Raw genomic sequence first — 16,102 nt, 5'->3', positions numbered from 1 at the left:
ATATATATATATATATATATATAAATAGATCAACATATTAGATTTAATAATTTTTTTTAACTTAAAATCCAAACTTTTTAATTAAAAATACTTTTTAATAAATAAGCCAACAAAAATTAGACCTTTGACGGATTAGACCTTAGGACCTTAACATGCCGTCGGGCCTATTTCCATTCCCATTGTCTCTCCAATCTAGATGGCATGAACAATTGGATCAATTAAAAAAAATGAGAGGATTAGATTGAATACTAGAAAAAACTAAAGGAAGAAATTGAAATTAGAAAAAAAGTAATTCAACCTTTAATTATTGTGGGTGTATATTATGTTGAAAAATATTGTAGGTGAAATTAGACGACACGGAATTAAAAGAAAGGCTGGGGATTTGATACGTAAGTGGATTGTCCATCCATTATCATTTATCAATCTGCACTCTGCACTCTGCACTGAGAAGAGAAGCAGTGATGGAAAGGGCGGCACTGGTTCGTTGTCTGCCGTGCTCTTCTGTGTTGTGCAGAAGATATTTACACTCTCACTCACACTTGTGTCGTCCCTCTTCCTCTATTAGTATTATTCCCTCTCTCTCCCTTCCAACCATAAGGCCTCTCTGTCTGCCCCGCCGCCGCTCCTCCTCCTCCTCCAGATTGCTTCCCCTTTACTTCCGTACCACCATCAACAGGAAACACTTCTCTTCTCTCGCCCCGAGAGCTGTTCTCTCCCCTTCTCCTTCTTCAGGTATCTATCTATCTCTTTAAAGTCGTATTATCCATTTCATCATTTGGAAGACTTTCAATCTATCTTTTCCATTTGGATTCGATGCAGGTTTTGCTGAGGTTAATGATGAAGTTGCCCTTAAATTGGGGTTTGAGAAAGTTTCCGAGGAATTCATTCCAGAATGCAAATCAAAAGCTGTTCTTTTCAGGCACATCAAGACCGGGGCTCAAGTCATGTCTGTTTCCAACGACGACGACAATAAAGTCTTTGGAATTGTTTTCCGCACTCCTCCGTAACTCCACTTCCTTTCACACTATACTATACCATTATTCTTTCTTCTTTATTTATATAACAAACTAACATGCTTCTATTCTATTCTACAGGAAAGACTCCACTGGTATCCCTCACATTCTGGAGCATAGCGTATTATGCGGCTCACGAAAATACCCTCTCAAAGAGCCTTTTGTTGAATTGTTGAAAGGAAGCTTGCACACTTTCCTTAATGCGTTCACCTATCCCGATAGGACATGTTACCCAGTTGCTTCCACAAATGCCAAGGTCATTCTTCAATCTATTCTAATCCTAATCCTAATGCTTGGCTTGACACTACAACTAGAATGTTCACATCTTCCGTCTTCCTAAACAGGATTTCTATAATTTGGTTGATGTCTACCTGGATGCGGTTTTCTTTCCCAGATGTGTCGAGGACTTTCAGATTTTTCAACAGGAAGGCTGGCACTTTGAGCTCAACGATCCTTCCGAAGACATCACTTATAAAGGTTTCATGAAACATTATTCATATCTCTTTATCCTTCTTCGCCTCCATATTTTTGAACTCCAACTCTTATGCATTTCAATATTTTCTAATGATGTCTTATTTGTTGTTCCAGGTGTCGTGTTCAATGAGATGAAGGGTGTCTACTCTCAACCGGATAATATACTTGGGCGAGCTGCTCAACAGGCTAGTTTTTTAATGGCTTGCCCTTTCCTTATCTTCATGTATTTTGCCTTTCGCTATACTTTTTTGGATTGCATTTCTTGCATGTAGAAACATTTGAACACTTTTAATGTGGTCCTTAAAGTTCGTGGATGGTGGGTGATACTTTCAGCTTTCTCTTCATTTCATGATCTCTTACAGCTGGTCCTTATAAAAGTGTCTGATGATATAGTCTTGGATGAATTTACTCTTTGCTGTCAGCATTGAGTTTTAACTTATGTTGATATTCATTATTGCAATTTGTAAGCTCCTGTCTCTAGAACCTGAAAGCATATCACATTTCCTAAATTCATTGAACTTTTCAGTTTCAATTTTATATTACAAGTACTAGCTATGAGGAATTTTTTTGTTATGACATTTTTTTTATAACTTTAGTTTGTTGCTTTCATTATTTATACAGGCTCTTTTCCCAGACACCACCTATGGTGTTGACAGTGGAGGTGATCCTCGAGTTATTCCCAAGTTGACTTTTGAGGAATTTAAGGTTTGTCTTGAGAATCCTGTTAAATAATTATTGTTGTATGTTGAGATATCACTAATTTTCACAAGATTTTTTTTTGGGTTTTAGTTGTTTGTGGTCACCATCATTGTTTGATTTATGCAGCATGATGGGAAAAATTATACATTGTCATTTGCATTTGTACCTTGGTGACCTGTTTATTTCCATATAGTTTACTGCTGATCTCAGTATTAGCTTTTGCAAATATTTGGTTTTCTTAATTTAAGATAGTTTTCATTTTAAACTTAATTGACAGGAATTTCACCGCAAGTATTACCATCCTAGCAATTCCCGCATATGGTTTTATGGAGATGATGATCCAAATGAGCGCCTCCGCATCCTAAGTGGTAATAAGATTGAGTTTAACTTGCTCCTTAAATATAAAGGCTGACAACTGAGAAGAGTGGCCTTGTTGTGATGATCTTGTAGAATGTAGATCCAAGTACTGACTCCTGATTAGAATGAATGACTAACGCATGTAGCCTGACTATTGGTCCAAACTCCAAACACATTTTCTTCTTGCTATGACAATGCAAATATATTTTTGGATGACCTTGAGGGAACTCTTTCAGTGCTCACAAAAGGCCCTTCTGTGTAATGCCAAGCAAGTGAGCATTCAGCAACCTGTTACATTTCCCTTTATCCATAATTTTAAAGCAACAGCAAGAAGGGTCTTTATACTTTGTAGTCATGCCAAGGGTAGTTGCTCCCTCTTGCAGTCTTTCTCAAATATGAATAACAAAGAATTCCGTGGATAAATTTGACAATCCCAATAGGAATGTCCTTAGTCTTGCCTCCTGCATTTCTCACACTGGTACTTACCCCATTTTACATGAGGTTGTATTGAGTTCCCCTTTGAAGATCCCATTCCTAATTGTCTAAGAGTGTCCCTAATATTTCTGGATTTATCTTTCTTTGGACTAATAAGTTTTACCTCTTATATTTCCGTATTTTTATCACTTGTTTTATACACTGTTATTTTTGCTGCTAACTAAAAGAATATTAATGACATGATTGCATGTTTTTCTGTTTATGGTCTATATATCTCAGACTAGTTATTAAGGGTTCGGATTTGTAGCAATTAACCACTTACTTCTTCCTCTCCTCTGTTGTCCAGAATATTTAGACTTGTTTGATTCTAGTTTGGCCTCTCATGAATCAAGGGTTGAACCACAGACACTATTTTCAAAGCCAGTCCGGATTGTTGAGACATATCCTGCTGGTGAAGGGGGTGATTTGAAGAAGAAGCACATGGTCTGTCTTAACTGGTTGCTCTCTGATAAGCCCTTAGACCTGGAAACTGAGCTAACACTAGGATTTTTGAATCACCTTCTGTTGGGCACCCCTGCTTCACCACTGAGGAAAATATTGCTAGAAAGTAGACTGGGCGATGCCATTGTTGGTGGTGGGGTTGAAGATGAACTACTCCAGCCTCAATTTAGCATTGGAATGAAGGGTGTTTCTGAAGATGATATTCATAAGGTAGAAGAGCTGGTCACAAGTACACTTAAAAAGTTGGCAGAGGAAGGTTTTGATACAGATGCCATTGAGGCTTCTATGAATACAATTGAATTTTCTCTGAGAGAGAACAACACTGGGTCATTTCCTCGTGGGTTGTCTCTCATGCTCCAGTCCATTGTAAGATATGCTAAAAATTTTATGGCGTCGAAAATGGGCATCCTTCTCTGATTGAGATTTATAATTGTTTTGATTTGTATTTGTAGGGTAAATGGATTTATGATATGAATCCCTTTGAGCCACTGAAGTATGAGAAGCCTCTTCAAGACCTAAAATCTAGAATAGCAAAGGAGGGCTCTAAATCTGTGTTTTCTCCTCTAATAGAGAAATTCATCTTGAACAACCCTCATCAAGTTACCGTGGAAATGCAGGTTCTTTATTACTTATCTTAAGCTTGAAAACCTGTGTAAGAGTGAAAACCATTTTGCATTCAATATATGTTGGTTGTTATTGATGACAATCATTCTTTTCAGCCTGATCCTGAAAAAGCTGCTCGTGATGAAGTCGCAGAGAAACAGATATTGCAGAAAGTTAAAGCTAGTATGACAACAGAAGATCTAGCAGAGTTGGCCCGTGCTACTCATGAGCTTCGGCTTAAGCAGGAGACTCCTGACCCACCTGAAGCTTTGAAAACTGTTCCTAGCCTTTCTCTACAAGATATTCCTAAAGAACCTATTCGTGTTCCCACTGAGGTTATCACTACTTCCCCTCGAGTGAGGTAGACCTGTTTGTCTTATGATCTGTAGAAATTCACAAGGATTTACTTGCTAAATGTAGGTTGGGGATATCAATGGAGTAAAAGTTTTGCAGCATGATCTCTTCACCAATGATGTCCTTTACACTGAAATAGTATTCAACATGAAATCATTGAAGCAAGAGCTTCTTCCATTGGTGCCACTGTTTTGGTAACTATACAGCTTCTGGAAGATGTTTTACACTTTGTTTCCATTCATCTCTAGTTCCTAATATTTACTTGCGAAGTTAATTTATTTCTTGGAAACCAAATTCAATTAGTAGACTAGTTATATTGTCAATAACCTTCCTCAATCTAGAGCTTAGTTATCAAAATCTATATATACAAACTGGTTACTGCATGAATAGTATTCCTGCCAAATTCTGTTATATTTTCATTGCATTTTTTTTACTCTTATTTAATCTATTTCATGCTTCTGCCTTGTATTATTATTTATATAAATATTGGACTATCATAATAGTAAATTGACCAATATCATATTATTATATTACATGAATAGTTAAAAATAAAAAATAGTAACAAAGTGTTATAAAATTATGTATTATCATAAAATAATATTTTCTGCTACAGTATAATAAATTTATTTAAATATAATTTTTTAATAAACTAGCGTATCCCATTGCCCAGAGGCTCTTCGCTATGCGAAGGTATGGGGGAGGGATGTTGTACGCAGCCTTTCCCTTGTATATGCAAAGAGGCTGTTTCCGGATTCGAACCCATGACCAACAAGTCACCAAGGCACAACTTTACCGCTGCACCAGGGCTCGCCCTCTAAATATAATTTTTTAATATTTAATTAAAAAATAAAAAATATTAAGATAGTTTTAAAATTATCTAGTTAAATTTTTAATAACTATTTTATTGTAGCAATTAACAAATTGTTTATTATCATCAACATAAAACAATAATATTACTATTTTATTGTTAATGGTAAATCTTCCTAGATTACTCAGTGAGATTGTGAGAATTGGTCACTTTAGTCTATGACTTTTCTTGATTATCATTTAGTGTGTGTTTGGAAAAAAAGTTGCCCTAACATGAACAGACGTTTCCTTAATGGCAGGCCAGTTTTACTTCTATGTTTACTGTGTGGGAATGCAGGAATGTCCGTTTGAACCTCGGTCCCTAACTTTGCAGAATGTCATTTAGTCCTTAAAGCTAGTAAAAAATGAGGTGGAAAAGGACTAGAATGACTTTTTACAAAGTCTTGGAATTGAAAGTTTAGATAGGTCAAAGGCTAAAGTGATTGACACGTACAATCTAAGGATTTACTCAAATCTTTTTTTTTCCCCCTTTTGATGTTTAATTCTTCTATTCTTATTCTTAATCACGTGTATATCAAAAGCATCTTCTTGATAGAAAAATAGCAAGCTTTTGTAGTTTGTAACTGTCATGTTATTTTTGACAGCCAATCATTGTTGGAGATGGGAACAAAGGACCTGACTTTTGTCCAATTAAACCAATTAATTGGAAGAAAAACTGGAGGAATATCAGTTTATCCATTCACATCATCAGTGCGGGGCAAGGAAGATCCATGTAGTCACATGGTTATTCGAGGCAAAGCCATGGCTGGACATATTGAAGACCTTTATGACTTGGTACTTTTATTTGTTTAAAAGTTTCCAGTTTCAACACGCTGAATTAGCCTAGAATTTCCAATTGTAATAACGTAAAGCCTAATTTTATGCTGCTGCTTTAGGTTAATTCTGTTCTTCAAGATGTCCAATTTACAGATCAACAGCGTTTCAAACAATTTGTTTCCCAGAGTAGAGCAAGAATGGAGGTAATTATCAAACTGTTTAATGTAAAGAGAGGACAAAAATGATTAAAGGAATGACAAGCCTATGCTAATTAACTATATTGTGCATTTCTGTCTATTGCCAGAACCGGTTAAGAGGAAGTGGTCACGGAATTGCAGCTGCAAGGATGGATGCAAAACTAAATGCAGCAGGTTGGATGTCAGAAAAGATGGGAGGTCTCAGGTTGGAAAATCTAGATACTCTTATGGTCTATTGAGAGGGTGCATTTATATATAATTCTTTGTCATTGTATCCATTCTTGTCATATTACATGCTTCTAGTAATATGCATTTTATATATATTACTTTAATTGAAGTTACAAAGGATGATAGAATAAGCAGATTTGGTTAGAGATTCTCTTACCAATTTGATTACAATTCAAACTAGCAAATAAGGGAAAAATAAAAGAAAGATAAGGTTGAGATCAGATGAATCTGATCTTATTCTATCCTATGTTTCTAGAAGAATTATTTAAATTTTGAAAAGAAAAAAATCCTAACAACTGAAATTGACAAACGATGAGTCAAAAGCAGCAAGACATTTTGAAAACAGACTGCATGACAAGTTGGTTACATGAAGAAAATTATGAAGAGTTAGAGAATTTGATGTAGGAGATAAACCAACACTGGCTATTGCAGAGAAGGAACCATCTGCAATTTTAACCTCTCTTACCTGCACAAGGACTACAGTAAGAAAACAAATTTGAACAGTCTGTCATATGGTCAGTGGCTCCTGAATCTATGATCCTTGGAGACTTAGAATTGTATTTATTAGTAATAAGGAGAGCAGTAGAAAGATGAGTCCCCTTTTGGGTTAAGGAATAAGATGGGTTAACTGACATTTTTGTATAGCAATTTATAAGTGCTCCAACTACCTTTGTGAACGGTATTTTCTGATCCTGATTGTCAGTATTAGATGTCTAAAATGCCCGTCCTTCTCCTGATTTCCTCTTCCCTTTTGGTGGTTTACGAAGGTTTCCTTTGTGTGCCAAGGCTTCCTGCAATTTTCACACCAAGGGGGCTTCTTCTTCAATCAAGGACTTCAAGTTCCAGCTTGAAGCTCATTCGCTGCCTCCTGATGTTGTGGGATTTGGAACTCCTTCGGTTCCCCCAGACCTGTTTAGTCTGGTCATTGTTTATTTTCACCATGTAGTTTAGGAGAAGAAATTATAATTCTTATTTCATTGATTAATTGAATTTACAAAGGGTAGGCAGAGTTCTCTAACCAATCTGATTCTGATTACAACTCAAACTAGTAGATAAAGGGAAAAACAAATCAAAAAGATAAGGCTGATATCAGATGAATCTGGTCTTGTTCTGTCCCAAGTTGCTAGAAGAATTATTTAAATTTTGAAAAGAATAAAAATCCTAACAACTTTGACACTACTGTTAAAAGGTTTGAAGTTTCATGATTGTCCTTTTTATTCTACTTTTTATGTTTATTAATGAAATGGTACAGAATTATAATTCCTGGTGTTTACTTCTGTATTTCTCGATTATTCGTTCTAGTTACCTTGAATTCCTCCGAACACTTGAAGAGAGAGTTGATCAAGATTGGGCCGATATCTCATCATCTCTTGAGGAGATCCGCAAATCTATATTTTCCAAGCAAGGCTGCTTGATAAATGTCACTGCTGATAGGAAAAACCTTGCAAAGACAGAAAAAGTTCTGAGCAAATTTGTTGATCTGCTTCCTACTAGCTCTCCCATTGCAACAACTACTTGGAATGTTAGACTTCCATTGACAAATGAAGCTATCGTGATTCCTACTCAGGTAAGATAATTTCATTTTGTCATCCTTTGTATACATATTTTCATTTCTGTCGTGCAAGGGCAGAGTGTAGTTGCCTTTGATCCTGAAGTTTTTTTTCTCTGTTGCATTTAATTGTGTTTCTATCAACATATCATGATGTCTCCTTCTATAGGTTAATTACATTGGAAAAGCAGCCAACATTTATGATACTGGTTATCGGCTTAATGGGAGTGCATATGTTATTTCCAAATACATTAGCAATACATGGTTGTGGGATCGTGTACGTGTTAGTGGTGGAGCTTATGGAGGTTTCTGTGATTTTGATACTCACTCGGGTAAGTTGTATTATATTTAACCTTGGGCATAATTATTCAAAGAGCTTAATTTTTACATATTGTGAGTGTAGTTTTAACATTGACAATATAAAAGTCAACAAATTTATTGTACATGTCAATTAGTGGTTGGATGACAATGTAAGGATCAGCCGTTGGATGACATTGTAAAAAAATTTTACATTGTCAATTTATTCTAATTAAATTCTTATTAAAAGATCCCTGCAAGCTTACCTTTTTTTTTGTTTCTAGGAGTGTTCTCCTTCTTATCTTATCGTGATCCCAATTTGCTGAAGACACTTGATGTATATGATGGAACTGGTGACTTCTTAAGAGAACTACAAATAGATGACGACACTTTAACAAAAGCCATAATTGGAACCATTGGGGATGTAGATGCGTATCAACTTCCTGATGCCAAAGGTTATAGTAGGTATGTCTTTGAGATAATTGATGCTTTCGGAGCCTGTTTTCTATGGATATTTGGTTCTTATGCATCTTAATGACTAGACACAAACACACTCTTAGCAAGATTAATCGCTAATTATTAGTAGTTGCTTCTAAATGTGCAATTATTGTTGTTTTTCTTATTGTAGTTACAAACCGTGCTTGCTTTTCATTTCATTTGCAGTATGTTGCGGTACTTACTGGGTATCACAGAGGAAGAAAGGCAAAGGAGACGTGAAGAGATATTATCTACTAGGTAGAGATTCTGATAGTTGATTAATGCATGATCTTCACTGTTTATGAATATATAATCATTTGGTCTGCGGCTATTGATGAAGCAAAATAATGCTGTCTGCTCTCAATACTTCTCTTTCTTTCTTTCTTTCTATGGTGGTGGGCTATTAACATTCCCAAAATGACTGTCTGAAACTGGAATCAATTGAAATTTTATGACGGCTGATTTTCTCTGTCATTGGATGATATTGTTTTATATAGTTTTGCTGCTCTAGGGACTAGTCTTCCTGAATGTGTTGTGTTGAGACAATTTGAAATATTTTGCAAGGTTACGCCTCCTTATTGTCCTTGCATTCTGTTATTCACTTATGGTAAAAGGACTAATGAATCAAAAGAATATGGATATTTTTGCGTATAAATTCTGCATACTACCTGGGAAACTTGGTGCTGTGACATATACTTACTTCCCACTGAATTTGATCCTGACCTTCAAACCATTTATTGTTCTTATACTGTTTTATATTTCTGCCAGTTTGAAGGACTTCAAAATTTTTATGGATGCTATGGAAGCAGTTAAGGATAAAGGGGTTGTGGTTGCAGTGGCATCTCCAGAGGATGTAGATACGGCCAACAAGGACCGTCCCGACTTCTTTCAAGTGAAGAAAGCCCTTTAGTTTCAGTATCTATTCCCCGCATGGATTTGAAATTGTATCTTTTCTTAAAATTTCATACATCGAAACAAATGTTTCCTTGATTATTTGTTTAAATAGGTTAACTGGCTGGAGCTAGATACGAGAATTTATTATTACTTTCGTCCCTGGAATATTTTTTTAACTAATTCAAATCGTTTGAGAAAGTTGGTTATTTTAGTTAATAACATTAAATGTTAACAATTTGTATTATTTTTTCAAAATTATTTTTAAATTATTGGGACTCATCTTTCTTCTTTCCATTTAATTACTCTCTATTTAATTAATTAATGAATGTTACTTATCTTCATTTCTCATAAGAGGGAGAATGAACTTATTAATTATACTATCTTTGTCCTTAAATATTATCTTTAATTATTTTTTATAAGAAACCAGCGATAGTGTATTTTACACTATCTTATAAAAAGGATTAGAAATAGTGTAAAACTCTTTTAACTAATGTTGTGTTTGGTTGAAAGGATAAAAATATAAAAAATATATTAAAATTAAAATAGAGTGTAAAAAATATGAAACCTACCTGAGATTCATCTTATTTCTCTCCCTCTCTCCTCAACTTAACATTGCATAAGATAAATGCTAGTAAAGTTCAATTTAACATTCCAATATTCTTTGTGATTGATTATAATTTATTGAAAACCACCAATTTTGATTATCTCACATTTTATTTAATGATTCTCTCTTTAGATTTTGATGTGAAATCTATCAAAATGGATGATTTAACAAATTTCAATAAAACATAGAAAGATTATCATAAGAAGTGTTAAAAAGAGTGTTGTTAGAGATTTTTTTAATTAATTCATCTTTTTAAAAAGTTAGTAAATTTAGTTAATGGATAAATTTATAAGCATTTTGTATTATTTTTTTAAAAATTATCCTTAAAACTATTAAGATTTTTCATCTCTTTTCACTTAATTACTTACTATCTAATTAATTAATGTGTGTTATCTTCTCCAATCATTATAAGAAAGAGAATATATTTGTTTAAGAGTATTTTGATAAATAATAATAATAATAATAATAATAATCTTGTTAAAAGGGACAAACAAATTTGAAAAAAAAGTCTATATTTAAACGCGAAGATAATAAAGTAATTAAGATTATTTTAATAAAAAAATAATTCATACAAAAATTACCTTAAAAAAAGGTCTTATAAAAGAAAATATTTTTTTATAAAAAAAGTCTTATATTTAATAACGAAGATAATAATATTTAGTATCATAAATATAAACTAACGATGTGAATTATCTTTGTGGGGATAAAAAAAATAGCATACAAAGCTTGGATATAGAGGAGAATGAGGATGAAGTTTTTATATATAAACATGTTTTGTACTGTATTTATGAAGCTTTAATTATTTATAGTAGTGTTAACATATTTAGATTAGTCTGGAATTGGTTAGAATATTGAGTTATTGGATCAATGGTTAAATTAGTTAATTATTATTTGAACTACATGAATTAGTATATAATAAGATTTTTTTTAAAAAAATAAGAACTTTATAAATATAATAAGGGGAATAAATTACAAATTATAGTGCGAGAAGCTTAATAACATTTTTTTATATACAAGTGTTATTATATTTGGATTCGTGTTTGACTCAATTAGAATATTGAATTATCATGTCAGAGGTTAAATTAATAAATTAATGATTAAATTACATGAATTAGTATATAATAAAAATTCAAAAAATAAATAAGAACTTTATAAATAAAACTGGAGGGAGTATATGAAATTACAAACTATAATCCAAGAAGCTTATTCATAGTTTTTTTTTTAGGTAAGAAACTTATTGGTATTTAATATTTTGGGGTCAACAAATAAAAATATGAACGTTTTTAATGAAAATAATTTTGTCTTGAGTGTTACTTTCTGTTCCTTTTTAATTGTCAAATTTTTTAATTTTTATTATTTTTTATCTGTTGTTTTCTTTTTAAGATATTATTAATTAGTCTTTTGTTAAATATATTCTTACTTTCCATCTGATTTTTCAATTAATTTGCATATATGTATTTATTGTGAAGTAAAAATGAATAAAAAATAGAAAATATAATAATAATAATCAATAAAAGACAAGAGTGGAGTTGATTGTTGATTGACAAGAGTGGAAGGGAAAGGACAACAAATAGAAACAGGTGTTGCGTTGCGTGGGAAGAAGCACAGCATTTGAATTTTGGCTCTTTAGTTACTCACTCTGAATGGCAGAGAAAGAGAGATGGCCTGTGTGCTCATTCATGGGTGACGGTGAAGCAGTAGCAGTACCGCACTCAAAACTGAAGAAGAAAGGTAGGCCACCAATACCAAAGAAGGAAAATGTGTTTAAAGAATTGAACGGAGTTGATGATGATCCTCGTAATCCTCAAAAAAGGTGTGTCGCTTGATAGTATTTGGTCTCATAAAGTAGAAGAATATTGACTTTTTTTTTTTTGTAGACGAAAGGGAGAGGGAACAGGCATGGGCATTGTCATTGATGCTCCTCCATGTAATACTCAAGCTTACCAACGTGCAAAAGAGGTTCAAGCTAACCTATCTCCTCAATTCCCAACCTTTCTTAAGTCCATGCTTCCATCTCACGTAGCCGGAGGATTTTGGCTTGTAAATTCTCACTTTTTCCATGCTTCTGCGTTTACTATAATCAGTCATTCATTTTATTATTATTCACCATGTTGTTTAATGCCAGGGTCTTCCCAAAAAATTCTGTAACTTGTATATGCCCAAGCTTGATACTACCATCGCTTTGGAAGATGAAACTGGCCAACTTTATGAAACCAAATATCTTGCTCAAAAGGCCGGTTTAAGTGCAGGATGGAGGGGCTTTTCCATAGCTCATAACTTACTTGAGATGGATGTTCTAATATTCCACCTGGTCCAACCTTCCAAGTTTAGGGTAATTTATTCTTTCAATACAATGTGTGTCAAGAGGACAAAAATAAATCCCTTTTTTCGATACATTTATGCTTTGTTATGTATTTTAATTTTAATTTGAAGAAAAATGTGCCTTCTCGCTCCTACTATTTTTCCAAGTTGTAATCTTCAATATCTTGATGTTCCCAGGTGTACATTATAAGATCTCAGGAATCTGATGAACTGGATGGTGCTCTTGTCCTTCTTAAGTCAGATGGGTGCAGAAAACAAAGTGATGGTAAGTGTGGTATGGTTTTCATTGCGTTTGTATATAGTAGTATTAATATATTATGGCTTGTAAGAGAGCAGAAAATTAAATTTAGTGTCTTGTTTCTCAGATGCTAATGATCATAAGAATAGCGGGATGATTTTTTGTGCTAATGTGTCTCATCCAGACCAGGTTGAAAATACTAGTGAAGATTTTGACTCTGGAATTAGATTTTCAGAATCAGTTGTCAGTTTCAAGCAAGTGACTGGTGTGGAGAATTTCAGGATTGTGGTGAATGGTTTGGTTATTGATTCGGAGCTCTCCAAATACATTCGGAACAAGTATTATGAGCTGTGTTGCAGCCAGAGGTCGTTTCTTCATGACCATCTTCTTGAGGGTCTTAACACTAAACTGGCGGCTGGAATAATTTCTGAGACCATTAATATTGCCGATGCCATTAAAGCCAGCAATCTTACAACCTCTCCAGATAGTCTTGTCATATGGGACAAAACTTTGAAAGCCTTTGAGACAATGGGTATGAATGTCAGCTTCTTGCTTATTCGGCTAGACCAGCTCATGAAACTAGCTTTGAAATTGAAGAGGTACAAGGAGGTAACACTCGAAAGAGACCACGCTGCAGAGGAGTTGAAAGCTCTAGAAGCAAAACTATTGGAAGTAAAACAAACTATAAATAGACTTGATCAAGAGAATGATATACAACATATGCACCCTGAGAGGCTGGAGACTATGTTCCAAGAACTGGCTGATGCTCCTTGGTGATGTCATTGCTTGTTGCTTCTGTGTTTGGACTAAACAAGTTCTAGATGCCGGATAAAAGATAAAATGAAATAGGGTAAGATTTTTTGTGTTATTATGAATTATGAAAGACACCTAAAACTAATCCTCTTTTTGTTATTAGTTAGTGACAACTTTAGAATTGACCGGTTGCTTTTTTCAAACTCTCCTTACAGGTTCTAACCTTATAAAATATTACCTACTTTTCTATTTATAATACTCGATTTTTTAAATTTGTTTGTTCAGACACAATATATATTAACATACAGAAGAGAGAAAAATATTATTGATAATAGTATTTTTTAAAAAGTATATAAATTTAGGATAAATTTATTGCTATTAATTAAATTACTTTTTTTTCATTTTAATAAATTAAGTAATTGAGTGTTATAAATAAGAATGGAAGTGGTAGTATTTTGTTAAGAATATGATATGATACAGTTCTATAGATAACAATTAAGACGTGGCACATGATAATTTGAAGGAATGGGATATTCTGCCTTTAGTATGAAGGTTTCTGTAGTATAGATAATGGGATTCAATTTCCGGAAAGAAATTGATTCAGAGAAATTTGATTATAACTGTTTTATATTTATGTGGTGATAGATATATTTTAATGAAAATGTTAGTGGTTGCAATTAAGGTATTAGGAAAGGAAACAATAAAAAAAATACTTAAAAGAGTACATTAAGTATTTTAAAACTAGTATTTCTTTTTTATGAGAACTAGTATCTTTGATACAGTGGTTAATAAGATCTTATATTAATTTTCACAGACTGGTATAATAAGCCACGTATATGGATGGACTTTTTGAATGTCACGACTCAGTGGATTTAGGAGTGTTTTTTATTTTTCTTAATGAACTTTTAGGAGTGATTTAGTGCGTGTTTCTGTGTTGCACGAAATTGAGTTTAGACTAGTGGATAAATTCTAATATTCGAGGCATCTGTAATGGAAGTTTATCAAAGTAATAATAATAATAATAATCTTCATTTAACGAAGGTTATAAACAGAGCTCTAATCTAATTACTTCAGGTAACTTGTAACAAATGTTTGGTTTAAACATTTAATAAATTTGATCACTTACGAATGATTTGAACATTTAACAAATGTTTGACATTGTCTCTCGGAGTCTCGGTCACAACATTGCATAGATCTTTTGAACCAATTAAAATTTCAATTTAAAACTATTTGTTCCATCCTGTTGTATTATTCTTTTTTTTTTTCTCCTTTGAAAGTCAACATATTAGTTAAGAAATATTATTAATATTTTGTTTGTTAAAATTATTAATTTCTCATTTAGGATGTGTAAAATGTTTGTGAATTATGTGGAAATAGAGACATAATCCAAAAGATAATAACTAATAACTAATATATTATCTTGAATATTAAAAATGACATGTAAATAAAAAATTCTCAAATAGATATATAGAAAATGAGGGCGAGCCCTGGTGCAGCGGTAAAGTTGTGCCTTGGTGACTTGTTGGTCATGGGTTCGAATCCAGAAACAGCCTCTTTGCATATGCAAGGGTAAGGCTGCGTACAACATCCCTCCCCCATACCTCTGGGCAATGGGGTACGAAGTTTTTTGAGGGCGAGCCCTGGTGAAGCGGTAAAGTTGTGCCTTGGTGACTTGTTGGTCATGGGTGTAAGACTGCGTACAACATCCCTCCCCCATACCTTCGCATAGCGGAGAGCCTCTGGGCAATGGGGTACGTACGTAGTTTTTAGATATATAGAAAATAATGTATGAAAAACTATTTTTTTTATAAGATACATATATCTTCATATCTTTTAAAGACAATTTTCTTTAGTTAAGACACAAAAAATTCTCATTTTGAATTTGAATAAAAACAAGTTTGATTATTAATAGTAATAATTATTAGTCAATTTATTTTTGAAATTAAATTACTTTAGTTTCTAGCACTTAAAAATCATTTAATTTCGAGCGTTTACAATTGTTAATCAATTCGATCCTTAGTGCACATAACATCAGGGATCAAATTGGCTAACGTGTTTGGTAATGCCTAATTAATAAAGTGAGGACGCAGGAGAGTGAGAAACCTAATTTATAATACTCTTCTAAAAATAGAAATAGAAAACATTTTATAATCATCAACAAGAAGAAAAACATTTACATTTAAAGACATGATATTAGTTTTTGACTACCGGCAAAAGGATAATCTCGATGCACACCAAGAAAATGATATTTCATTTGAATGCTTAGATTTCCCAAAGACGTGTTTTTATATGTTAGTGCTGGGATCCGTTATTATTATTATTTCCTTTTATATGGTTATAATAGAATCAGCCCAATAATCGTAAATTATTAGAATTCCTCTTTTAGCTTGTACAAATTAGGAATTAGATTAAATTATCATTAAGAGCTATAACTGAGAATGTATTTATTTATTGAAGAGAAGACAATGAAAAGAAGGCAAGAAG

General features: G+C 33.2%; 2 protein-coding genes across 4 annotated transcripts; both read left to right on the top strand.

The window, feature by feature from the left end:
* Window positions 1-339: 339 nt before the first annotated feature.
* On the top strand, window positions 340-9,912 carry LOC114368333 (presequence protease 2, chloroplastic/mitochondrial-like). Its single transcript, XM_028325645.1, has 19 exons — window positions 340-732; window positions 820-1,003; window positions 1,095-1,269; window positions 1,358-1,490; window positions 1,602-1,672; window positions 2,109-2,192; window positions 2,464-2,554; window positions 3,325-3,845; window positions 3,932-4,096; window positions 4,199-4,417; window positions 4,503-4,630; window positions 5,888-6,077; window positions 6,179-6,262; window positions 6,364-6,461; window positions 7,787-8,051; window positions 8,203-8,365; window positions 8,615-8,795; window positions 8,994-9,065; window positions 9,576-9,912. The coding sequence occupies exons 1-19, from the start codon at window positions 462-464 to the stop codon at window positions 9,715-9,717; spliced, it is 3,237 nt and encodes a 1,078-aa protein (XP_028181446.1). The 5' UTR covers window positions 340-461; the 3' UTR covers window positions 9,718-9,912.
* A 1,995-nt stretch (window positions 9,913-11,907) lies between these two features.
* On the top strand, window positions 11,908-13,874 carry LOC114406000 (B3 domain-containing protein Os01g0234100-like). Of its 3 annotated transcripts, none has more exons than XM_028368542.1 (5): window positions 11,908-12,118; window positions 12,183-12,345; window positions 12,431-12,637; window positions 12,805-12,892; window positions 13,050-13,874. In XM_028368542.1, exons 1-5 carry the CDS (start codon window positions 11,949-11,951, stop codon window positions 13,640-13,642), a joined length of 1,221 nt encoding a protein of 406 aa, XP_028224343.1. In that variant the 5' UTR covers window positions 11,908-11,948; the 3' UTR covers window positions 13,643-13,874. The 3 variants fall into 3 exon arrangements, with proteins under 3 accessions (XP_028224343.1, XP_028224334.1, XP_028224351.1); XM_028368533.1 differs by having other exon boundaries at window positions 12,993-13,874; XM_028368550.1 differs by having other exon boundaries at window positions 11,945-12,036; window positions 12,993-13,874.
* Window positions 13,875-16,102: the final 2,228 nt, after the last annotated feature.

The sequence above is a fragment of the Glycine soja genome, chromosome 1 (genome assembly GCF_004193775.1).
Source record: "Glycine soja cultivar W05 chromosome 1, ASM419377v2, whole genome shotgun sequence".
In the NCBI taxonomy this organism is placed as follows: domain Eukaryota; kingdom Viridiplantae; phylum Streptophyta; class Magnoliopsida; order Fabales; family Fabaceae; genus Glycine; species Glycine soja.
This window is presented reverse-complemented; position numbering and strand designations above follow the sequence as displayed.